This window comes from Haliotis rufescens, unplaced genomic scaffold (assembly GCF_023055435.1).
Source record: "Haliotis rufescens isolate VD_foot unplaced genomic scaffold, xgHalRufe1.0.p SCAF_18, whole genome shotgun sequence".
Lineage (NCBI taxonomy): Eukaryota > Metazoa > Mollusca > Gastropoda > Lepetellida > Haliotidae > Haliotis > Haliotis rufescens.
Window position 1 is genome coordinate 17,158,139 of NW_025963868.1, and position 27,733 is coordinate 17,185,871.

Below are 27,733 nucleotides of genomic sequence, written 5' to 3' on the forward strand. Positions count from 1 at the left end.
CAAAAAGATTCCCAGTGACTGCAAGCTTTCAAGTGAGACCACCAAGGATCTGAGGGCCATGTGCCTGTATCAACATTGGTTGGTACCCAGCCGATTTCAACTTATGCCAGCCAACTGCCTGGCTCACTGGAGGGTCCTGGTGGCGCTCTTGGCAGAGGTGGATACTCACCAACAAACCGAGTTCCGAACATTGCTCGAACCTGTCGGTGAACGGATTCGACTACAGATCAGTTCAGTCTCTGAGAACAAGGGAGGAATAGGGTGAAAGAAGAAGCTCCTGCGGACCAGGTGGTCACCTGGTCTGCCTCAGGGGTGAGCATCACATCGGACGTGGAAGAGGCCCCCATCCTCCCGGAAACTATAGATGCCCATTTTCATCTAGACAGGACCTGTCAGGACCTCAGGGGGCGGCGCCACGAGTTAAACATCCACGACCTGCTGGACCACCCCCATGCCCAGGGAGGAATACAAAAGCAAGTACAGCTTGGGGGGGGGGGGGGTCATCGTCTTTAGCGACCCTGCAAACTATCCCAGTCAGGTGGAAGGGGATCCTAAGTGGAAGACTGTGGTGGGGATTCACCTCACGCATGCCGGTGGGTTCAATCACCAACAACTGGGGGAGTTGGTTGATTTGCTGACAGCATCCCCGAACGCACAGGCCCTGGGGGAGGTAGGGCTAGATCGGACCACCCCATCCCACACTTGGGGAAGACAAGAGGAGGTGTTGCAGAAGGTGCTCAAGATTCCCAGCACCGATCAAAAATCATCATGCTTCACCTGCCTGGGAACTGAGATGATCCGTATGGATCGGATGTGCAAGGTGACCCACCTTCATAGTTTCACTGGGGAGGCGGCGAATGTGAACGCTTGGTTCGCGGATTTTCTGCAGGCTTACTTTAGTGTTAACACTATGGTAGAGGGGTTTGACAGGGGGCAGAGGGAGGGCCTTCGGTCGGTCTCCAAGAATCGTCTACTGTTAGAGACAGATGCACCACACCTCAGCCCTGGGGGAGAAGATATCAACACCCCTCACAGAACTGAAGATGTCGCCGTGCTGGTGGCCCGGGCTAGGGGGACCTCGTTGGAAGAGGTTCTGTATTGCTCCACTAGCAATGCCAGGGCCATCTACCGGATCCCCTAGATCGAAGGACTGAGGCCGGAAGATCCCCAAGCCCGGTATATTTACTTTGCATCGAGGAGAAGACCCATAAGCCGGGATATCTACTGGGCATCACAGAGAAGATCCATAGGCCCGATCTGTTTACTGAGCGTCTAGAAAAAGACTTATAGGCCTAGTATATTGAATAGGACCCAGGAACAGCCGAAAAGTAATCCCTGTCGGAAAACTGAGAATGGAGATCTAAGAAGTGTCTACTAGTCCCAGAGAGCCTTGGGAGTCAAAGGTGGATATCTCAACGGAAGAGACAAAGTCGTAATCTATAAAAATCCAGGATGTTAACCAGGGCAGAATATAGGGTCCTACCCCTCCGAAGGTCCAAGAAGACGTCAGGTTCCTGTAAATAGGGGGGAGTGTAGTGGTCAGTCATGTCCGCCAGTACAGCCGAAGTTTCCCGAGAGACGCTGCCCGTGCCAGGGAAGTTGCAGGACCCGAAAACCTCGCAGCCATTCAGCGAGCCGGGATCCCATGTCCGCAATGGCCCTTTCCATCATGTTGTGGGCAAATTATACACGGGATAAGGTCAAGCTCATGGGGAAGTCCGAAGATGCTGTACACAGCGACTACGTGTTGAAGTTTCTTTACGACAGGGAATGTTCTCGCCTCAGTGCTGTTGTTCAGGTGTCTATGCGTGACAGGTCGTACAAAGTGGAGGTAGGTTGTGCAGGCTGTATGTGAATATACGTTACAAAACCATGGAGAATTCGTACCTACTCCAAACTCGTAGAAAAAATACACGGTGAACTCGTAGACAAAACAATCACAATAGAGAAATAGAACTGAATAATGATTATTTCATCTAAGTATTGAGTTAATATTAGTCAAATGTGTTTTAAATCTTAAATTTTAGATGCAAATACTAGATGCATTATGTCCTGGCGTGACGTACTGCCAGATGCGGAAGCTAATCTCCTCACCTTGAATCCATGGGTATTCACATACTACACTCACCAATTGTCCTTTACGGGTTGATACCGGAGCTTATCTGAATGTTTGTAACTTCTATGATATATAAATTATCTTGCAAATACTATCTATATAATAATGTAGTCATCTATTCCACCCACCACTTAACGAATGAACCCCTTGTGCCCCAGCTTTTACATACTTACCAAATTATTTATGTATGATATTGATCCTGGTAGAGAAAGTCTTATACTTACCAATTTTGTATTTTATACTATATTCACAAAAGATACTGTAAAAAGAAAACACCCAGAAACATACAGTTAAACTTGCAACCAATGTAAATGTGTCTTTCATTCGCCCAAGTGACGCAACCAATCATCTGCGATGCAAATTTATTTTCTATAATTCATTTCCAATATAGAAAAGTGTCGCTACAAATTAACTCCCGGTTTGTCTTCAGATTCACCATAAATTGTGTCTATGAGTTGGGAGTGGCTATGAATTCATTGTTTCCCTATAGGCAGTCACTAGACAGTCTCAGGTAGGTGAAATTATATGGTAGGTCCCGAAGGCAGAGGTGAGAATTTGATACTTGTGTATCTATTGCATGTAATTACTCTATCATTGTGTTATATATGATTTATTACATGCAATATTTGCAAAACACTTAACAATGCTGGCGTTCTCAACCCTTTGATGGCTGAAGGATGACTGAGGCATGTCGGCTTCTTCGTCATTGTAATACAGTGAGTCCCTTTTTAGATTTACCTACATTTATTATTTCATCCACCCATGTGATGGGTTCACACATTTGTTATTCCTCCACCTGTGTGATTGGTTCACAAATTTGTTATTACATCCACCTGTGTGATGGGTTCACACATTTATTATTTCATCCACCCGTGTGATCGGTTCACACATTTATTATTTCATCCACCCGTGTGATCGGTTCACACATTTATTATTTCATCCACCCATGTGATGGGTTCACACATTTATTATTTCATCCACCTGTGTGATGGGTTCGCAAATTTGTTATTTCATCCACCTGTGTGATGGGTTCACCCATTTATTATTTCATCCACCTGTGTGATAGATTCACACATTTATTATTTCATCCACCCGTGTGATCGGTTCACACATTTATTATTTCATCCACCCGTGTGATGGGTTCACACATTTATTATTTCATCCACCCGTGTGATAGATTCACACATTTATTATTTCATCTACCCGTGTGATGGGTTCACACATTTGTTATTTCATCCACCTGTGTGATGGGTTCACACATTTATTATTTCATCCACCTGTGTGATAGATTCACACATTTATTATTTCATCCACCCGTGTGATGGGTTCACACAGTTGTTATTTCATCCACCTGTATGATGGGTTCACACATTTATTATTTCATCCACCCGTGTGATGGGTTCACACATTTATTATTTCATCCCCCCCATGTGATGGATTTACCCATTTATTATTTCATCCACCTGTGTGATGGATTCACACATTTATTATTTCATCTCCCCATGTGATGGGTTCACACATTTATTATTTCATCCACCCGTGTGATGGGTTCACACATTTATTATTTCATCCACAAGTGTGATGGATTGATACATTTATTATTTCATCCACCTGTGTGATGGGTTCACACATTTATTATATCATCCACCTGTGTGATGGGTTCACACATTTATTATTTCGTCTACAAGTGTGATGGATTGATACATTTATTATTTCATCCACCTGTGTGATAGATTCACACATTTATTATTTCATCCACCTGTGTGATGGATTTACACATTTATTATTTTATCCATCTGTGTGATAGGTTCACACATTTATTATTTTATCCACCCGTGTGATGGGTTCACACAATTATTATTTCATCCACCTGTGTGATAGGTTCACACATTTATTATTTCATCCACCTGTGTGATGGGTTCACACATTTATTATTTCATCCACCTGTGTGATGGGTTCACACATTTATTATTTCATCACAAGTATGATGGGTTCATACTTCGATGTGCATAATAACAAAGTGTTTATTTGTTTCAAGATGTACTGAAGCTTTTGAATGGTAGTCTAATCTTTAGACATCGGTTCGATTCCGGTCAAAGGCACATACATTGAGAAATTTTATTCACTGCATGGCTTTATTTTGTGATGGAGTGTTGTGTTCTTTTGTTAATATCTTTATTGTTAGAAAAATTCTTTGGTGAAAGTAAAAATAGTCTTTGCTTTTTTATTTTGATATAATTGAGACACCTTTACTTAAGGATTGAAGTTGTATTTGTTGATGTTCTTCAGCTGATGAAGACAGTGCCTTACATGAGCAAATTTCATGATGCGTGAAGGGAACTATAGCTTGGTAGTGTTCACCAAGGCGAGGTCACCCGCTACTGTCAATATTTGATAATGATTGCTATGTTGCACTTGCTAGAATACTAAGAAACTACTGAAATAAATTATGTGAGCTCTTCCAAAAAAAAGTATACCATGGAGAAGATAGGTCCATAGATGCATTAATGCAAACTTACTTGAGACTAAAACACTCGCATACATGCGCCATCAGAACCCTCCTTTTGAATACATTGTATCAATTTTGTTAAACTTTAACTGCAGCTTCACCTGGATGATACCTTTGGTGTGGCATACTCATCATGTGAATGTCCTTTGGGTCAATTTTCCTGTCACCATGTAGCTGCTGCACTTCTGTTTTGGTAAGTTTATGTGATAAAATATAGGCTAACTGTTGATAATAATGTACCTACTTGACTCATTGTGCACACTGACTCGGTTGATTTCGAACACCATGCCACAATATTTTCGGTCAAAGTTAAAATGTGGTTACTCAGCATTATTGGTTATTAATTTTTCAAGTAATTTACAATAGTTGCAGGAGAGCCAGCAAAACTGATGTGAAGTGTAGCTGGCTAGATGCACCCAAGTCTAAAATGAGGCCAGGGATTGCCAGTATGGAGGAACTGTTTCCACCTCGCAAGCCTAATTACAAGTGAGTGTGTTCAATACAGCTGCCTTTTGATATCCCTAATCAATATGTGGTAAATATGTATGTAATCATGGTAATGTTTCATGATTTAATTATTTTGAAAATGTCATTTCATTTGTTCTAAGTACTTACTTTATACCTTTTATAAGCCAGAGCTCTAACTAGAGAGGGCGGTCGGGTAGCCTAGTGGTTAAAGCGTTCACTCGTCACGCCGAAGACCCGGGTTCGAATCCCGACATGGGTACAATGTGTGAAGCCTATATCTGGTGTCCCCCGCCGTGATATTGCTGCAATATTGCTAAAAGCGGCGTAAAACCATACTCATTCACTCACTCTAACTAGAGAGGTCATAGATGACGACCGCAAATTTATGCATGATGAGCTGGACAAGCTTGGACGATTCACTGGTGCCTTATTATTTTAAGTTGTGTGCTGATGTGTTGATATTATTGTTTTATTCTTTATTAAGTTATTCTATACATGTGCGCTTGCACTAGCTCTAACCATTTTTAAAATACTCAACGTTGAGGGTAAATACATTTGCAGGTTGACAGCAAATGTGTTTCTTGTTTTCTGTTACAAGAGGATTAGATTACTTCTTGTTTCAACAATAAAATTTACTGATATCTTCAGGAAGTTGGTTTTAAGTTTATTTTCATTCTAACAATCATTTTCCAATAAATCATAATGTTTGTATTATTTAGATAGAAGTATTTCCTGTGTGTTAAAATACATATTATACATATAAATTTATTCTCAATCATGCCTAAGTTGTAATTAACTTTGATCAATTTCTTAAAAGTATCTGAGCTACTTATTGCTTAAATTATGAGCTATATGCAATTTGAAAAATAACATCTATTTTCGCAGCCTTAATCACTTATACACTGTTGATCTTTTGTCATTGAAATAGCATTACTTATCATGCTTATATACCTGTAGCTTATTTATGTAACTATGTATTGTAGCACTCCGATGGATTCTGTCACCAGAACCACCAGTTGAGGAGCCAATAATTACATCTGTAGAAGATGCTGTACTCAGCCAGGCGTACATGGAAGCACCGTGTAAGCAGTCCTGGGTGAGCAGGGCACTCCTGCTGTCACCATCCAGGATTGCAGATATTGCAAAAAAAAGACAGCAGGACAGAGGACAAATCCTCTGTGGTGTATTGTTCGGAAACACCGAATCACTGCCTCCAACTTTGGTGCTGTGTTTAGGTCGATCGGGAGAAATAGGTATGGAATTCTAATTTGATGAGAAAATGAAATATTTCTTCAATGCTATTTGCAAGTAGAAAGCAGGACTCTGTCAAATAGCGCCACTTTCAATGTTATATACATATTTACTTGCTCTTGTATTGTTATATCTCACCAAGGCCTACATTCCCAGTGAGCTTATGCCATGGCATATTGTCATTTTTCTGTATTATTGAGCACCTATTTGTGTGTCCAATACATTGAAGGTATCCGACATCACTGATGAAGCGGTTACTCTCAGCCTACAATCTGGAAGCAGTGAAAAAGCCTGGGGAATACATCATGAGTCAGTTGCTCTCAGGGCATATGAAGCTGGTGGTGGTTTGATTGCAAATACAGGTAATTTCTGAAATCAGATGATAGTAACATGGTTTACCCCCTGGAATGGTTCCTTCTATCTTCTTAACTATTTTGGACCCTGCTAAAGCAAATTCTTCCCAGAAGAAAAAGCTGATATTTTGGTACAATATGATGTGGGTTCTTAACATTACTGCGATTCTTGGTGCTATTTGTTCAGTGCTTCAATGTGCATTATGAAGCTGAATTTGTTTGTTGAAGATACTAATCTTTTTGTTTCAGAATAAAATGTGAAAACTATCAAAATTAATTTTCCCAACAATGTTGGCTTGCAATTACAAAAATCTGTTTGACATACTACTGATCTATTCATGTTCGTGTGTTTTCAGGAATATGGATGCATGAATCTGGTGTGCTTGGGGCATCCCCAGATGGCCAGTTCCAGTCACCTGCAGCAAGGCATTTCCTACCAGACAATATTGAGGTGAAGTGCCCTTATGCTGCAAGAACTGTTGGAATTCAAGCAGCTGTTGATACTGTGAAAGGCTTCTGTCTTGGTTAGTATGTCAGAGCTTTGTTTGTGCATCTTGACAATGTCAAAGTACATTTTTTCATTTTAATACGGTCACTACTTATGAAATACAAACAGCAGATGCCCTAAGAACATGATGTTTTATTGTAGTATGTAGTAGGCACACACTACTCAAACAAGGCCGATCTATATTCTGTTCATAGGCTTATATTCTGCCCCAAGTCTGCACGTTTGAATGGAAGAACATACACCCTCTTCTTCCATGAAATAACATATCTTGATACATAAGTTCATAAGTTGGGACATAATACCCAGTACAATGTAATTGAACATTTTTGACATTTTACAAATATACAGGGCATCCCTAAATATACTTGGTCCTTGGAGTGATTCTTATAAGCACACTGTACATTAAGGGATATGTTGTGGGGTTTAATCATGTTGTGATATTGAATGTTTAATTGTTTATTTCATTTTCAGTGAGAGGAGAAAATGGCTGTCTTCATCTGTCTGACAGTCATGAGTACTATCACCAAATTCAGGGTCAGGTGTATATCTTGGGGAAAGAGTGCTGTGACCTGCTGGTTTGGACACCAATTGACATGGTTGTGGTCAGGATTTCTAAAGACCAATCTTGGTCACCAAATATTATCAAACTGGTTGATTTTTTTCACAATCAGTTTATAAAGTCAATTCTGTCATAGATCCATTCTGGTATTTCTCCAAAATGTGTTAATGCATGTATCATTGGTGTGTGCCTTCTGTGGGACGTAGCACTGCATTGAAAAGGTGTATGTCAAAAGAAGGAAAAGGTCAACAATCAGCAGTTTCACAAACATGGTTCTAAGGCATGGTTACCTCATACATGTTTACAAATCCTTCCACATGTCTATCAAAGGTCAAGGTCATCTCGGATGTTATTGTGAAACATGGCTGTATCCAGTATTAATATGCGCTTTCAAGAAAACACATAGTATCCCTTCAGCAAATTTAGGTGAATAAACAGGTACATGTATAACAAACTTGGCCAATAAAAATATGAAATTTGATATTAAACATCACTAGACATGATGATTTACCATTTATAATGTATTTCCAGTTCTCCAAGGCATTGTTTTATATGCAGATATTAAGATTACTGTGTGTATTTTCTCGTAAACTAAGCCGTAAATAGCAATCAGCTGTGCATACGTTTCATCCCAATCTACCGGTGATTCAGTTAAAAAGTACCCAATGAAATTTTGAATAAATTTAATGAAATATATTGCAAACATTAGTTCAGATAAACAATGAAATTTTTTTTATCACCGGATATTATGATAATAGGATTAAATTGTGTACTTCAGTTCGTATTTGTTGACAGGTATTTCCGGTGTTACATGATCGCGGTGATCAGCTGATAATGTTTTCTGAGATGGGGGAAAAAATCGTGTCATTGGAAAACTTGAGTTTATTAAAAATATTAGTAACTTTGGGAGCCATGCTTTATTGCATGCCATAAGAGTTAGCGCTATATTGAAGAGTGCAATAGTTAATGAACACTATCCATAGCAATGCAATTACATACACAAGAAGTTAGGGCTACATCATGTTTTTTGCCCGCAACAATTAAATTTGTATTAAATTATGTACACTGTCCATGTGCCTTATTCGGCATAGCAGCAATCAACATTTCATCTTTCCACTTGACAAAAATAAAAAAGTGCCACTCTCATCTCAAACTTGTTAATTCAAAGCTTGGATAGTGTGAGTAGCATCACACAACTTTGATTCTAGTGATGTGACTTTGATTCAGGAAGTACCGCCATGTTTATACTCGCGTGTGCTCATGATGTATTTATTGTCAAAATTGATTACCATAACAATTTGATTAAAAGATTGGTTGACCAATTCATTTAAATTGCACTACACTTTAACAGCAATGTAACATGTGTGAGGAAGGGACCTTCATATAGTAGTGCTTATCAAATCTATTAATGTGGCAAATGCCAACTTCTAAATAAAGGTACAAAATTCTGTAGTCAAGTCAAAGTTGGAACTGAGTCCAAGGTTTGAGATAGCACTGTATTTCTATCTCAAATTCAGGATAAGCGGGCAAATTAATATGTATTTACATAGTGGTGCGGTCGGGAGAGTAGAATAGTTCAACTGTACCAACTGCATCTGCTTTTATGTTTTCAGCTACTTCCTTGAGTAGAGGGGCTTGAAGATTTATGAAAGCGCAACATACCTGAAATATTTTTGTTGAAATGGGCCTATAGTTGGCTGGAACATGGTTGAGTATGTCAAATTTTTTAATACGCTCATGTATGCGTGCTCTAGCTACTTTATAACAAATTTTGGCTTCCTCAGGAGTAAACTGGGATTTTCCTGAAAGGAATGGTGGTATGTTTGTTTACATGAACTCCCTGAGTCAGCAAGTCATGTATGGTAAACCCCTTGTCTTCAAGGATTACGTCCCCAGCTTCAAATTTTCTGGCAAGATGACAATGGTTCACTATTGCAACGTCTGAAACAGACCCGGGATATAATTCAGATGCAAATGTCAAAGCTTCATTTGGAGTTACTGTAAACTCTGGTTTGTTTGTCAAGGTCATGTGGTATATCTTGAGCTATTTCAACAGCATCAATCGATTCAGGCATTGACCTTTGTCATGCCAGCAAACAACAACTCATGTAATACATGAATGAAAGTGTTAAAAATATTTGACACAGTGGCTCTGCTGACATCAAACCGCTGTGCTAAATCTAAATCTTTGCAGTTAAGTGTCAGTTTCATAAGAGTAAGAAGGAGCTGATTCTGTGCACTAATGCTTCCAGCCAGCATAGGGTGGCCCAGTCGTCTTAGGCGCCGCGATTTGCTGTGCAGAGTTGCGTCCCTTGGGCACGCCAGAAACCTATGATTGTGGGTTCGAATCCCAGTTCGCCCCGATTATGTTTCTAGGTTTGTCAGCACCATACCCGTGCTCGTGGGTTTCACCGAACTGGTAAACGTCTGAGACCTGTATCACTTTGGGCTTTCCTCCCACATTAAGCTGACACGCGGTGATATAACTGGAATACTGTTAAAAGCGGCGTTAAACCCAACTCACTCCAGCCAGCATAGTAGTTGCGGCCAAATCTGTTGATGGTGTCAGACAATATGACAAAGATGTCATACGGTATGCTGGTGTACAGCAGCATCTGTAACAGAGCAATTTGTTGTTGTTTTTGTTTCACAAATACAGATTCATTGTTGAAGTTTGTATCCCGTCAACATATAATGCCGCAGGGATATAGTCATCATCTGGTCTGTTTGTATTTCCTTTTCGGAGCATAACTTGCAAACCGTGACACTGTTGTCATCCAAACAAGCTACATTTATTAACCAGGGACTGAAGGCGGTGCCTTTTGCTATTTAGGAATTTTTGTTAAATTTTTTTTACCTGTTTCCATGACAACAAGTTCAACTAACTCTGTTCATAGTGTTTTGTCTGGACCATATCGCTAAAACTTATAGATAATGTAATGACTTCCTTTTGTAGATCAACAATCACAAATGTGATTATTATCCCCAGGCTTGAAGTGGAAGGGGGATGTGGGATTGGGGGCTGTTTGTCTGTCATGTTTTGTTTCCCTAGCGGAACTAAAAAAACATGGATATCTGTACCAAACTTGGCACATGGATAGGTCTAGTCGGGAACTGATAATCTGGGATATTTAAAAGAAATATTTTTCATGTTTCCATGCAACAACTTTGACTTCAACTGAAAATGGCGGTAGTGCTCCTTTCCAGAGATCTTGAAATCTGAAAAATATTTCTTCACAAAACTTGGCACATTTATTGGTCTATTTGTACACTGGGGAGTTTTGAAAAATTATTTATTCAAGTTTCCATAGCAACAACTTTCGTTTCACAGGAACTAATGCCTTGCACACAACTGGGCAGGGGATATGAGCATTTCATGCTTGTTTTTTATATATATTTCTAAAGCTGGTAGCTGTTAAGATGGCTAATGTATGGATATATGAGCACAGATATATTGTCCATTGCTCACTGTTAAACCCTTCTCAGTATGATATATCCATACCATTAGTATGTTAAAGATTCATCAGTGTCTTTGATATCGTCGATGGAAAATCGAGGCCGTCTTTGACACAATTGCCGGATTTCATCTTCAAGTGTTGCAATCTGGTCTTTAAGCATTGTGATCTGTGTGTTCAGGGCTGTGTTTAGATTGAGACACTTTGCTGTGCTCCTTTTCAACCTGTGACATTAACATCTTTTAAATGGATAATGATTGCTCTGTTGAGGAGAAATTGTAACCAAATAAAAAAATATCCAGTGTTTTTAAAATCTTTTTTCTCATGCATATTTTTGTACAGCATAGGTGAGAGTCAGCCTGTGATGTTTGTGTGTCACCATCTGATACGCAGTGAAAGTCTTAAAAAAATAACTCAACAAAACTTAAAGTTAATGTCTGTTTAATAACTGAAACTCAAATTTACACCATATTTGAATTAACCCACGATTTCAGAAACAAATCTAAAATCACTACTTACCACGATTTAGTCCTTATTTGACTGAAAAACCCTTGTTAGGTTTTATTTAAGTCCTCATTTGACTTTACAATTACTACAATTGTGTCCTGATTTGACACTGTCAGAGGCAGCCAACTGCCCGGCAACGTGGCTGCTCTCTACCAAGCATGACTATAAAAGTGACAAGCCTAGCGACAGAGTTCCCCTCCGCACGCATTTGCGCATGACGCCTGTGCTGCTGCTGTCCAGAACAAGTGGTGCGTTCGCGCGAATGTTTTTGAATGATTTGTCATCCTTCTGTTCACCATCTTCATTTACAATAGATGTGGCTGCATCCTCAAGTGGGCCATGCTGCCTTTTACTTCTGAGAAAAACGTCTTTGTTTTACTATTATTATCCTTATCTGATATGTTTGTTTTGAAAATTTAATTATTTTTAGTCAATGTGTCAGACAGACAAGATGACTTCAGGAAAAGGGGCAGTGGGGAGCCTCGTGGTTAAAGCAGAAGACCTGGGTTTGATTCCCCACATAGGTCCCCCACCTTCATATAAACCCAACTTTCACTAAAATGTTGTTGAATATGTGATTTCATTTTGCGGAGTAAAATTTTTCTATAAAACCTCAACCACTGTTCATGTATGTTGTATGCACTATACAATTTTTAAACATCAGTGCTATTTGCTTTATCCCTATTTGGTTTAATATTTTTGTTACCTGAGCACACTCCAAATACTTCCAGCTGTAAGATCCTCGAACTGGAAAAGCTTCCCTTTATTATGAGGGAAGAAGGATGGATTGTTAGATTTATCACCATCTTGAAAATGACAGGAGCAAATTCTGTCACTTTTTCAGATGATGGACACCTGTTAAGTCGCCTGAAACATGAAAATGACTGTGGTTAAGGCTGCTGAGGCTACAATTCTTACATATGCATTGACTTCGTTAATAACCATCATACATTGGGGGTAGGAGGGGGGACATTTCTTTAAAACAACATATATTGCATGTATTGGCATTTTGTGAGGGTGGATACATAATCTTTTCAAGCTTTATTTGGGACTTTTTTTTAAAACCAAAGAGTATTTTACCTGTGCATATTTAGATCTGACTATATAATATATATATAGAGAGAAAGTACTCAGGCACATTATAGTAATAATTAAATAAGTGGAGTAAGATTGCACACAGTTTTAATTTTAAACTCGAACCACGTCTTATCAGCCCATAACTGAATAACGGACATGAAGTATAGGGGACATGAACGTATAGTTATATATACTGAACAGCATTGAAAGCGCACCAGCAATAAATCTTGAAATATTACAAAAACAACTTGAGCAATTTATGATTTTGATTAGAACAGACGGATTATTAAGAAAGACGACAAAGGAAACAGGAATACCACACAGTAATTACAATTACGTCATCAGTGTAAGGAAGACACATAGGGTTAAAATGAAAAGTCAATATCTGGTATGTCCGCCATTGACAGCAACACAGGCAACGTCTTCTAATTGATCGAATAGTGTTCTGGGGCATTCCACTCTTTACGTAGTGTATCTTTAAGTTCTCTCAGGTTCTGTACTTACGGACGACGTGAGAGGCATTGACCCAGGTAATCCCATAGATGTTCAATTGGCGATAGATCAGGTGACAGGGCTGGCCATGGAAGCAGAGGCACATTATTGTTCGCTAGGTACTGTGTTGAAACGCGTGCTGTGTGCGCTCTTGCTTTATCTTGCTGGAAGGTGTGCATATATCCTGGTGCTGATGAAAGAATGGGATGAGGTGATTTGCCAATATGTTATTCCCATATTAAAGGGCATTAACTCTTCCACGACAAACATGGAGCTCTGTTCGATGGTTATGACTGATGCCGCCCCACACCATGACACTCCAGAACGTCGTATATTACTGGTTCACTTATATATTTTCATATGACTTAAGCCCGGATAAAAATAGATCCATTTTCATGGTGGTGCGTTTTCAATGCTGTTCAGTATATTTATTTATTTTTTATATATTGTACCTATTAACGGCGATTACAAAAGGGAGAATAATAAACAGGAATGGCCTTCACTTTGTGAGAGTTCATTTGAGTATGAACCTTCATAGAGTGAGGGCCAAACTGTATGAACGTCGGAGCTTGCTTACTCCAATGAACTCACACAAAGTGAAAGTCAGTTCTTTTAATTTTTTATCACAATTTCTTACCTCAGAGGATGTAGGCCAAGATCTAAACAATTATTTAGTACGTGTGACTAAATGTTTACACTGACAGCCATACAACAACCAGCTATATCGGAGTAAAATAGTTCCTCAAAAAGAGAGGTGACATTGGCGTATGGATGCACAACTTGCTCTTCAGAAACATCTTACATGTGTTCAAATCATATCCTTATTAGATGAGAAAGGTCTGTAAAGAACTACCTCAGTAGGTCAGTCACAATGACAGCAAGTCGTATTACGGGAGACGGAGAGATGGAGAGATTTCCGAAGCTGTTAATGAACCTGTGGCGGTTACATGTGTAAGTCATCAGTGATCAACTGGCAGATAATTGAAAGGTGAATAAAGATGCATCAAACAGACACAAAGGTAAATTCGTAGATTGCTGGAGACGGTCAATGTCAGCCTAGGCACGGATAGAGTCGATAGTTTAGATGTGTATGTCTTCATTTGTTCATTAGGATGGGCCGTAGAATAAAGGTTCTCAATGATCAGAAAGAATGCATATGCATGTTTTCGTGCTAGGGAATTCCCAGGGTTTCCCAGGAATGTGGAAGTAGTCCGTCAGTGTTAACGTCATTTCAAGAACATGGTCTCGTGAATTAAGAATTGAACGTCAGTTTTGATGGGTTCATTGAAGTGTGAACGATATAGGCGCTGGTTAAACTGTGTGAACCTCCGAGCTTGCGACGTTCAATTCTTAAATGAACGTCAATTTCGCGGTCATGTGATCGGAGGTTCACCGTTTAACCACCGCCTTTAAATCGTTCACACTTCAATGAACCCATCAAAACTGACGTTCAATTCTTAAGTGAACTTCAATTTCGCGGTCATGTGATCAATGGAAAAGCCGTATATCGTGTAAACTTGAGATTAAAAAATTATTAGGTTATGTACCGTGTACTGCGAGAGCAGCAATGCAACATGTATACATAATTTCCAGTAGTCTTTATTACTTTATTTCATAAGTAACAAATTACCTTGACAAACGACCCCATAAACTTCTCTTTTCCTTTGGAAAGCGAATTTTTTTTGCATGATTCACGACCACTACGGTGGTTACAGCCGAACACGAAACAATACCATACCGCCGAGCTGTCAAACCGATAGACTAGGATGTTGTCTATTATGTGTATGTTAGGCGTACAAGTAACTGCGCATTCAGATGGTGAAGCTATTTCCTCGAAAAAAATGTGCTTGTCACCGGAAGCTGGGAACCGGAAATAGGCTTCGCGAGACCCAGGTCATAGCGATAGCCCATTCGTGACCAACTCGTGTTATTCCGGGACAAGCCGAATAGCGACTCGTGCCCCTCACATGGCCATTTTTGCGACCGGGATCCGTCTTAGCGCAAACGGGCATACCTAAAACAAGTTGTTACGTTATGGTTCACATATATTTCCCCATATATTATATATATTTCAGATGCAATTTACAGCACATCTTGACATGCGGAATTATACAGTATGATTGAACACATTAAAATGTGTCTTGGGTATATTTTTAGATGCAAGACATAAGTAAAATCAAAAATTATTTCTGAGGGATTCTTTGACGAAGAACATGAAATCATACGCGCATTCTGATTGGTTTGTCGTATTTTCGCACATAATATTCATCGATAGGGGGGACGAGTCTACTTGCAGGTTACGGAAAGGGGCGAGTTTGGGAACTGTTCAGGACGTTCAAGTGCAAGTAGCCAGAGTCTGTGTTCTTTATCATTACGTAGCGAAACATATCTATTTAAGTTAAGTCTAGATAGCAGCTTAGAGCATACAGCTTCCTGGTCTGCAGAAATAATCCTTTCCTTAACAATAAAACCATGCCTTTTTACTTGGGAAGCTACATTTAATTAGATAATCTTCTATTTCTGCATTAAGATTGTATTTTTTGACAAGTCTGATTATGTTATATACAGGTGACAAAGCACATCGTTTTTTGAGGTTATCCAACGCTATTTCGTATCTAAACTGCCCAAGGCGAGTAATGAATACCTTTTTAAAGACATAGCTGTAACTGGATCGGCATAGTTTTCCAAGAAGTAACAGTGACTGTTTGTCAATAAAGGATTGGAGAGATATCAAGCCCATGTTGTCCACAGCAACAGTACCTGATGTACATTTTGGAAGGCCCTGTATTTTTCTACTGAAATAACGTTGAATAACTTCCAGCATATCGTATTCTTTGAGGGTTAATAGCCCCCAGACATTACATCCATAGAGTCCGCATGGGAGTATCACTCGTTCCCAGATCCTTTTTGCTGGGATTGGATTCATACCTCCAAACTATAGTCCAGTATCATTATTACTATTTATTAACATTTTCACAAGCTAATTGTGTTCGTTCTAAGGAAGACTTATCAGAGCTTATCCTGACACCTGCATATATTATAGATTGCTGAAGTGGAACACACATACTGCCCAAGTACAGTGATTGAGAGCAGATAAATTTACGCTGCACATCAAATATTAGAACAGCGCTTTTCGTGACATTGTACTTAAGCTGCCATTTATATGCATACTGATTTACAACATTGAGAAGATCTTGAAGGCCTGTTGGTGAGCTACTAAACAGTGTTGTATCATCTGCCAAGAGCTGGCCTGGAGTATGTGCCCACGGCAGATTTAGTCCTTGCTTAGAGCGTTCCAGCTCACATAACAGATCATTTATATATAATGTAAAGAGCCAAGCAGATATAACTCTGCCTTGACCAACTCCTTGGCGTACATGAAACAAGTCTGATCTATAGCCTGCAAAGCTGACATAGGAGTACGTAGTATTCGCCATGTTTTACCCGTGATACCAAGGTCATAAAGTTTTAGAAAAAGGCCATCTAGCCATACCCTGTCAAAGGCTTTTCATTATCTAGAAATGCACAGTAGACTGGAGAACTTCTTTCATTGTAATATGCTATTGCTTCTAATAGTGTGAGGGCCGCAGTGTCTGCACCTGCATTCTTGCGAAAGCCAAATTGGAGAAGATGTGGGAAATTACAGTTTTTAGTTACCCAGGATTCGATTCTGTTGAGTATGAGTCTTTCCAAAAGTTTACCAAAAGCAGATGTCATAGTGATTCCCCTGTAATTAGCAGGATCCGACTTGCTTTTACCATGACCTTTATGGATTGGGAGGATTTGACCTATGTTGTACTCACATGGTATATATTCATAGTGCACAATTGCATTGAATAAAACCATGAGATGGTGATGAATAGATATACCTGCTTTTTTAATATGCTCGTTTGAGATTCCGTCATACCCTGGTGATTTACCTGTTTTAAGAGATTTGACAGTATCCATCAATTCTTCAGCAGTGAAGGGTTTTGAAAGGGGAGATGCTATAGCTACACCATTATTGTAATAAGAATCAGTGCTATCTAATACCTCATTTTCAAGGTCATTAACACGTTGTTTGACGTAAGAGGAAAATAGAACATCATGTTTCAGATCAGTATCCGGGGCAGCTAGATTTCTGTAATATTCACCAAACATATCACATATATCCTTCGGGTCATTAGATGATTTATCTGAATAGACAAGTTTTTGAGTATGACCTTTGTTTTTACGATAACGTTTAGCTACCCTGAAGTATTCATGAACATCAACCTCAGCAGCTTCATAAACTTCTTTGTATCTATCATCTATCAGCTTTTGTTTTGAGATCCGATGCTGTTTTCTAAATAACTGTTTGGCTTCTTTGTATCTAGCAAAAAAGATGTTGCTTTTAGCGCGAGTTTTACCATTTTCCTTCCATTCTTTACGGCACTTGCGCATACTATTGTGTAATGATTTAAGATTATCCTTTTTCCAGTACGGTTTCAGCCTAGGTTGGAATTTTGATGAAGGAATGTACATTATTGCTGCATTTTGAAGGGCTGAGGTGATGTATTCATTGTAATATTGAATAAAGTCTACTGGCCTCTGGTAGTCTGAAATTGCAAAAACAGTATCACGAAGCCAGTTTTCAGTTTCAAAACGATAAAGCATTAGGTCTGTCTCAGTTGCTTTCCGCCACTTAAGTTTATCAACTCCATATTGACTAATAGGTGTTGTTACAGTTAGACAGGCAAGAATAGGCAAATGATCTGATACAGAGTAAGATACATTTGTATCAATGACAAATCCGACAACATTAGGTGTAAAATCAACATTTACAAAAATGTAATCTAGCATACTCTTAATATTTCCACTTTTGGTGAAATATGTATATCTAGTGACGTCATCGATGGGGATCACAGAGTACAGACATCTCTCATTCAATACTCTGCTTAAGTACTTGGAACGCAGTTTATCAGGAGTGCGTAAGTCTGTGTTAAAGTCACCAAGTATGATAGTCTGTCCATGTTGTGGATACACATCATATAATTGTATGACATAGTCAAGCGCTTCACAATAAACACTGTCCAGCACATTACTAGATGGAAGATATGTTCCTATAATAAAAACAGGAACATTGTTCATAGTCAATTTGATACTGATCGTTCAATCATCATCTGGAGTGTTTATCACAGACGAGACACAACAGTCCCATTTACGAACAAATATTGCTACGCCTCCTGAGCCTCTACGTCTTGGTAGTTCTGATTTGTCACATTTGGAATACACATCAAATTCATCATGGATCCCATTTAAGTAGGATTCGTTTTGTCTGTTTAGCCAGTGTTCAGAAATGAACATTATATCACAACTTTCAAGTTTATCAGCAAGTTCAGTAGCAGCATGCATAACGCCACGCACATTCCATGTAGCAAGTCTGATCATAAGAAACAAGAGATAGGTCGCAAATAGTCGGGATCTTGATTTACTTGTCATGTTTAAGATCTTGACTGTTCATCATCACTGTGTACATACCATCTTTTGCTGGGAACCCACTCTCTACAGTTGACATTCTCTGGCCAGAATGTATCGTCTTCAAGCATGACCTTGGCACCCTGGTTAGGAACATGGATTCGTATGGTGTACGTTGGGTTATATGTCTTCCAGTGCTTCAGAAGTAACATAGTATAGAGAGCTCCGCGAACGGAATATCGCTGTGAGGAGCTTGTGTATGTAACCTCTCTGTCGCCTTTTGATGAATTGAGAAAAATCAGTTTTCGTCATTTACGGCATGCTATTTTGGCATTGAATACATACGTATATAACTCCATTTGATATGTAGTTATGTCGTTAGGATATAAAGCAGTATTTTGTACGCTCACAGTTTCCGTAAAGCTTATAAATAAAAAAAATCGTCGCACAGTACTTTTATCGGTTTACGATAAAAAGCGGAGAAATTTACTGTTTTTCAACGCAGAATAAATTCTCGTACAACACTAAGACGTGTCTTTTTTTAAAACCGATTTAAATATTTGCAGTTAAATTTACACCATCAAATAGGAAATTGCGTAATTTTATAGCCAGAGGTAGATCCAGTGCCGCGTGAGCGCAATTCTCGCACAACCTTCACTTTTCCGATCTTACGAAAATGTGCGTCAGAAACTCGGCATTCAGAGGGTTAAATAAAAATTCTACAAATAAATTACCTTGGTTAAATCTTTCCAAAAGGCTATCGAACTCCTGAGCAGGTACAGATTCGATGTCCCTCGATCATCTTGTTTTCTGTTGCCCAAGCTTTGAACACCTTTAGGTCACTCTTAGTCTTCCAGATCGTGTTTTTATTTTTGTTTTCATCAATGAACTTGTCAGTATATTCATCGGTTACCTTTAGGAATCGCGATGACGACGTACGTTGAATCAGCCGGTTTGTCACCTGTGTCATTTCTGTCAACATCGCTAGTTGGGCATTTGTTTTCGTCGTTCACAACTTCCAAGTTCAAGCGGGAACTTATTAGGTGGCGCGCGTGGTCATGAAGGATATTATGTGCGCCTTCAAGCACATTGTTATATTTATTGCTTTGCTTCCAAAAATTATTTTAATCTACGATATTTCAACCAAAATAAATGCTAAAAGTGTACTGTTACAAAGATAAACAAACGAATCAGGCCACGCGCAAATTCCATATTGGCCCGGCCGTTTTGGCCCTGCTGGACTGTACGTATGATGCAGGCCGATTTAGTTGATTAATGAAAAGCAACATCAACGCTGAGGTGATCCACAGGACCATGTAACTAATAATAGTAACAAAAAAGCGCGCCTCGTCTATGATTTTTTTTGCGAGTTTTCTTTTATTGTTATTATTAGTTAGATCTACATGGTCCTGTGGGTGATCGTAACTCCCATGCATTACCATAGACTTACGACAGTCTTGAGGTTGTTTAGAACAACGGCAGCCAGTATATGTTTTTTAAAATCGCGACGACATCACAGTGCGGGACTGAGCGGTATGCAAAGCCAGCTGACGGCCAGGCATAAGGCTGAGACGACTCTAAATTTACTACCCGGATACCCGACCCCCGGAACCCACTCTAGGTCTCAAGTAAGGTACAAAATGTTCAAATGGGAAGGGTTTTTTTACTAGCAAAATGTATTTATATATAGTTTAAAACGATCTGATCGTGCATATATTGAAGTTGACTGAAGCTTTGTCTTTACTGAAATAAAAATCAGAAGGGATGTGTGCACAGTCAGAAAGAAATGCGAACATCAGCGACGTGTAACCATGAAATTTTATTGTTAATGTCATAGAAAAATATCTATGTAACTATATAGACTAACCACCGGTCTTGGTAGTCCTGTGAGTACCCGGGTCCTACTCAGTACCCATCCAACTCGAGTATCCGAGTTACCCGTCCCAGCCATACCAAGTAACCATGAGGGTTAATATGTACGTCAGAAAATTAACTCGACATGCATCCACTAGATCTAGATCTACAGATCGAGGGAAAACATCAGCTAATTTCAAAACGATGAAATGAAGCGGATCCGCAGTTTCTGCACTTACATCCTGTAGACCTAACCTCATGTTTATAGATGACCGCTCGCCCACTCAAAAGAAATAGAGGAGATAAGAACACCAAATTAAATCAAACTTATTTATTGTGCTGTAGATTCCCTAAACAGTGACTCACCACAAAGGCGAGCATTCGACGACTTCGCTTTGGTACGATTTGGATTGGTCCCGTTTTGAACCAGAGACGTGACAAATTTACCCAAGAACGACTACTCGCGAAGATCATTTTGTGTGTCACGGTCTGGAAAGGTGTGTTAAATAGCGACGATCGTCAACATCATCTGAGCTCGGAAGTTAAATATTTCAGAATTCTCGCCGGATGTGGTGGAAATATGGAATCAAGGCCGTTTAATTTCAACGTGGGTGTGTTGGGACACGTAGACAGTGGGAAAACCAGTCTGTCAAAGGCGTTGAGTTCTGTTGCAAGTACTGCATGTTTTGACAAAAACCCACAAAGTAAAGAAAGAGGTATTACCCTTGACCTGGGCTTTTCGTCATTTTCAATACAACTAGATGATGATTCAAAAGAAAAGTTTGGTGGACACGACCGAGTTCAATACACACTTGTCGACTGTCCTGGCCATGCAAGTCTTATCAGAACAATTATTGGAGGTGAGGTTTATTGCACGCCTCGTGGCGCAGTGGTCTATTTTTGGGGTTACAGGCAAAACGTCACCGATTGGCGAAAACGTCATCTCGCCTAAAGCGATAACGGCTACTATTTCCTGCCGTAAACGGCACAGTATTTTTTTTTTACTTTGGTACTGAAATACATGAAATTAAACTCACGTGGTCACTTTCAAACACAAATAATTGTGAAATGTTAATCGCCTTAAAACAAGTTTACATTAGAAATTAGCCTCTACTCCAAGTTACTCACTGACTGATTGGGAGGCGCAACTAAACTTCTCGTTGAAACATCACATACTTTGAAGTTTTAAGTACCTTTACTCAATGTAACTCAATGTCAAGCTGAAACTACCGGTATACCATATATTTAATATTAATTTTGATTAAGTTTGAAATAAATTGTAATTTAACAGAGATATTCCACATATATCTCCCCTTTCTGCCGACATCCGACATCACAAGAATGTTGCTCCAGAAAACAGACTGTGTCCCCGCCCAAGGAAAACATATATACGACAAAACAACATAATAAAGCATGTTAATAAAGCATATATACTACCACATAAATTGTTCTTATCGTTAATAAAAATAGGTGCTGTTTTTGCCTGACATTTAGTAGCCGTTTTCACCCAAAAATCATAGACGTTTTGCTGAGGTGTTGTTTTAGCCTGCACCCCACCAATTTTTGTAATGCCTTATATGCCTTATCATGATGATTCCTTTGGAGAAGTTTTGGGCTGTTATTGGTAACTGAATTGAAATCAGCGTTAGAAATTGACATTATTCCTACAGACCTTGGCAAACTGCCAAATAGTTAACGTATCATAAGGACAAGTAGAAATTTGCCCTTTTTAAGGTTTTTCTACTGTCACCACCATTTTTTCATGTTAATTTTGAAAAGTAATTCCGTAAAGTATTCAAATATCTTCTACAAGAAATATGACATTATGTGAAAGAGCCAATTTTATAAACAACAACACATAGATGACAGTCCCCATGGACATCACTCGACACACAGAGATGACAGTCCTCATGGACATCACTCGACACACATAGATGACAGTCCCCATGGACATCACTCGACACACATAGATGACAGTCCCCATGGACATCACTCGACACACATAGATGACAGTCCCCATGGACATCACTCTACACATACAGCTGACAGTCCTTATGGACATCACTCGACACATACAGCTGACAGTCCTCATGGACATCACTCGACACACATAGATGACAGTCCCCATGAACATCACTCGACACACAGAGATGACAGTCCCCATGGACATCAATCGACACACAGAGATGACAGTCCCCATGGACATCACTCGACACACATAGATGACAGTCCCCATGGACATCACTCGACACACATACAGCTGACAGGCCCCATGGACATCACTCGACACACATAGATGACAGTCCTCATGGACATCACTCGACACACATAGATGAAAGTCCCCATGGACATCACTCTACACATACAGCTGACAGTCCCCATGGACATCACTCGACACACATACAGATGACAGTCCCCATGGACATCACTCGACACACATAGATGACAGTCCCTATGGACATCACTCGACACACAAAGATGACAGTCCCAATGGACATCACTCGACACACATACAGCTGACACTCCCCATGGACATCACTCGACACACATAGATGACAGTCCCTATGGACGTCACTCGACACACAAAGATGACAGTCCCAATGGACATCACTCGACACACATACAGCTGACACTCCCCATGGACATCACTCGACACACATAGATGACAGTCCACATGGACATCACTCGACACACATAGATGACAGTCCCCATGGACATCACTCGACACACATACAGCTGACACTCCCCATGGACATCACTCTACACATACAGCTGACATCCCCATGGACATCACTCGACACACATAGATGACAGTCCCCATGGACATCACTCTACACATACAGCTGACAGTCCCCATCGACATCACTCGACACACATAGATGACAGTCCCCATGGACATCACTCGACACACACAGATGACAGTCCCAATGGACATCACTTGACACACACAGATGACAGTCCCCATGGACATCACTCTACACATACAGCTGACAGTCCCTATGGACATCACTCGACACACATAGATGACAGTCCCCATGGACATCACTCGACACACATAGATGACAGCCCCCATGGACATCACTCGACACACATACAGCTGACAGTCCCCATGGACATCACTCAACACACATACAGCTGACAGTCCCCATGGACATCACTCGACACACATACAGCTGACAGTCCCCATGGACATCACTCTACACATAGATGACAGTCCCCATTGACATCACTCGACACACATAGATGACAGTCCCCATGGACATCACTCTACACACATAGATGACAGTCCCCATGGACATCACTCGACACACATACAGATGACAGTCCCCATGGACATCACTCGACACACATACAGATGACAGTCCCCATGGACATCACTCGACACACATAGATGACAGTCCCCATGGACATCACTTGACACACATAGATGACAGTCCCCATGGACATCACTCGACACACATAGATGATAGTCCCCATGGACATCACTCGACACACATAGATGACAGTCCCCATGGACATCACTCGACACACAGAGATGACAGTCCTCATGGACATCACTCGACACACATAGATGACAGTCCCCATGGACATCACTCGACACACAAAGATGACAGTCCCCATGGACATCACTCGACACACATACAGCTGACACTCCCCATGGACATCACTTGACACATACAGATGACAGTCCCCATGGACATCACTCGACACACATAGATGACAGTCCCCATGGACATCACTCGACACACATAGATGACAGTCCCAATGGACATCACTCGACACACAGAGATGACAGTCCTCATGGACATCACTCGACACACATAGATGACAGTCCCCATGGACATCACTCGACACATACAGCTGACAGTCCCCATGGACATCACTTGACACACATAGATGACAGTCCCCATGGACATCACTCGACACACATACAGCTGACACTCCCCATGGACATCACTCGACACATACAGATGACAGTCCCCATGGACATCACTCGACACACATAGATGACAGTCCCCATGGACATCACTCGACACACATAGATGACAGTCCCAATGGACATCACTCGACACACAGAGATGACAGTCCTCATGGACATCACTCGACACACAGAGATGACAGTCCTCATGGACATCACTCGACACACATACAGCTGACAGTCCCCATGGACATCACTCTACACATACAGCTGACAGTCCCCATGGACATCACTTGACACACATAGATGACAGTCCCCATGGACATCACTCGACACACATACAGATGACAGTCCCCATGGACATCACTCGACACACATAGATGACAGTCCCTATGGACATCACTCGACACACAAAGATGACAGTCCCAATGGACATCACTCGACACACATACAGCTGACACTCCCCATGGACATCACTCGACACACATAGATGACAGTCCCCATGGACATCACTCGACACACATAGATGACAGTCCCCATGGACATCACTCGACACACATACAGCTGACACTCCCCATGGACATCACTCTACACATACAGCTGACAGTCCCCATGGACATCACTCGACACACAGAGATGACAGTCCCCATGGACATCACTCGACACACATAGATAAAAGTCCCCATGGACATCACTCTACACATACAGCTGACAGTCCCCATGGACATCACTCGACACACATAGATGACAGCCCCAATTGACATCACTCGACACACATAGATGACAGTCCCCATGGACATCACTCGACACACATACAGATGACAGTCCCCATGGACATCACTCTACACATACAGCTTACAGTCCCCATGGACATCACTTGACACACATAGGGACTGTCATCTATGTGCTGCCAGCTGTATGTGTAGAGTGATGTCCATACATTTAGTTTACTTTATATAACACTTTAAACATACTGTATTATTTAAATACAACACAAGATAGAGATTATAACCATTTAACTCACCTGATTTAATATTATCTCTTTATGCTTTGCTGGTCTGAGCAGTTCTGTCAGTTCATGTGCTGAGAGAGTATGCAGTGTAATCAAAGCATGCAGTTTAACAATAGGTGTTAGCTTGGCCAATCAGCAAATGAAGCTTCTGGCCATGGGGCAATTAGTAGGTGAGACAGGTCAGATACACTTTGTTATAGCTGACTGAAACTAACAACTAGTTATATATAATAAATATATGTAAAAACCTAAAATGAAATTAAAACAAATATATACAAAAAACTACTCATTACGAAAAATGACAAGCTGCGGTTGTATTTGTTGAAGTGACATTTATTCCATTATCAATCACTTCCTCAATCAATCACCCTGTAATAAAATATAACAATATATAACAGTATATACTATACATACAATAGCATTCAAAGATACGACTGCATATTAATTATATCCTAGTTTGAGCAGTCACATTAATCCACACATGCAACACATACAGTTACACATCACTAGTTCATTGTAGATAACTTATATTATATACAATTTACAGAACTTTCAAATCAGTGATACATATATAAAATGTCTCTTATCATAACTGAATATGTCAGTTACACACTATATAGTTAGAAGGATACCATTAGCCGTATGGTGTCATAAATATATACTTATTATCACTAAGAGTAGGAACATATATAAAATGCTACCACGTGGTGTTAAATTATAACACATAGTTAATACATGTACATAGAAATTCATTCATAAGTGAGTGATGAAATAAAGGATTTATACATACCCTGTGTGTGACACCGGGGTGTGTCTATAAACCCACATCATAAAGGATTATTGCATTCCTATAAAAGTAAATATAATGTAGTGATTGGTGCTTCCACACTCGTACATTGGGTTACATCGGATTGGCGACCCGATGCTGCTCGTATGTTTCCGTGTGTGATCGAGGCATGTGATCAACTTACCTGCCAAATCTGACAGGTGACAAGTGACAGATTGAGACTGGACAGAAAACAGAACGAACGAATATGACACCGAAGCTAACTCCACCTCGATCTCCCCATCATTACGCTTACACTGTAAGGTAAGCACCTTTCCTTATCACTAGGCCTTCACAACAATAACATAACTGTCATGCCTGAATACATACATACATACATACATACATACATACATACATACATACATACATACATACATACATACATACATACATACATACATCATCACAACTATTACCTTAAATAATAGAAAACCAACTTCTAATTCAATCCTTACATTCAAAACTCCCAATCAAATCATGCTCTCACACATACTTACATGTTAAACACTTTATACTGATAAAATAGAAGATATCTTGATTATTTGATATCATAGTTAAGCATTTACAATACATTATTGGTAACATATTCAATCAATAAGTTAGAATTCTATTTAGGAAAGATAATGTAACTAACTAACCTGAGCTATATGTAGTCCATGTCTTGTCTGTGCAGAGTTATAAGCAGAGTGAATAGAAAGTGTTCAAATGTTAGGGAAGAAAGCTGTAGTTAGATAATGTTAATCAGCTTGGGAGCTGAAAGCTATTGTATTGACAAGCTGGAGAGTTTGAGACAAAGGGAAAGGAATAGACTTACCTGTCCACCCTTCAATAAAATGGACCAACATTTTGTGCTACAACTAATGAAGATATATACAACTACTTGAAATGAAAAAGCTAAAACTGTATTCCTAAAAACTATATGTACAATATCCTGTTACATGACAATAAACAACAAGGGGCGATACCTCCTTAACTGACTCAATACAATCAAATGAAATAGATGTGTATAGAATAATACAAGCAACTATGTACATGACTATAATATAAACTAATATGTACATGACTGTATAATGCAATAATACAAACTAATATGTACATGACTGTATGATATAATAATACAAACTAGTATGTACATGACTGTTTAATACAAACTAATATGTACATGACTGTATGATATAATAATACAAACTAGTATGTACATGACTGTATAATACAAACTAATATGTACATGACTGTATGATACAATAATACAAACTAATATGTACATGACTGTATAATACAATAATACAAACTAATATGCACATGACTGTAAACTAATATGCACATGATTGTATAATACAAACTAATATGCACATGATTGTAAACTAATATGCACATGATTGTATAAT

General features: G+C 39.7%; 3 protein-coding genes and 1 pseudogene across 5 annotated transcripts in view; 3 read left to right on the forward strand and 1 right to left on the reverse strand.

Annotated features, from left to right (window-relative positions):
* The first annotated feature begins 451 nt into the window (after positions 1-451).
* On the forward strand, positions 452-1,141 carry LOC124126068 (putative deoxyribonuclease tatdn3-B). Its single transcript, XM_046489494.2, has one exon. The coding sequence runs from the start codon at positions 452-454 to the stop codon at positions 1,139-1,141; it is 690 nt and encodes a 229-aa protein (XP_046345450.2).
* Positions 1,142-1,654: 513 nt separating this feature from the next.
* On the forward strand, positions 1,655-5,115 carry LOC124126067. Its single transcript, XM_048397950.1, has 3 exons — positions 1,655-1,847; positions 4,716-4,818; positions 4,992-5,115. The coding sequence occupies exons 1-3, from the start codon at positions 1,655-1,657 to the stop codon at positions 5,113-5,115; spliced, it is 420 nt and encodes a 139-aa protein (XP_048253907.1).
* A 4,476-nt stretch (positions 5,116-9,591) lies between these two features.
* LOC124126070 lies at positions 9,592-15,186 on the reverse strand (annotated as a pseudogene).
* Positions 15,187-20,285: 5,099 nt separating this feature from the next.
* LOC124126066 (selenocysteine-specific elongation factor-like) overlaps positions 20,286-27,733 on the forward strand; it is a 77,213-nt gene continuing 69,765 nt past the window's right edge. The window contains exon 1 of one of the 3 annotated variants that reach the window (XM_048398302.1): positions 20,286-20,364. Coding sequence is in view for 1 of the 3 variants with exons in the window: in XM_046489491.2 (XP_046345447.1) it covers positions 21,166-21,445 (280 nt within the window). In the remaining 2 variants the exon portion in view is untranslated. Of the gene's footprint in view, positions 20,365-21,026; positions 21,446-27,733 lie in introns of those variants that run through there. The other 2 variants (XM_048398303.1, XM_046489491.2) reach the window with 2 other exon arrangements.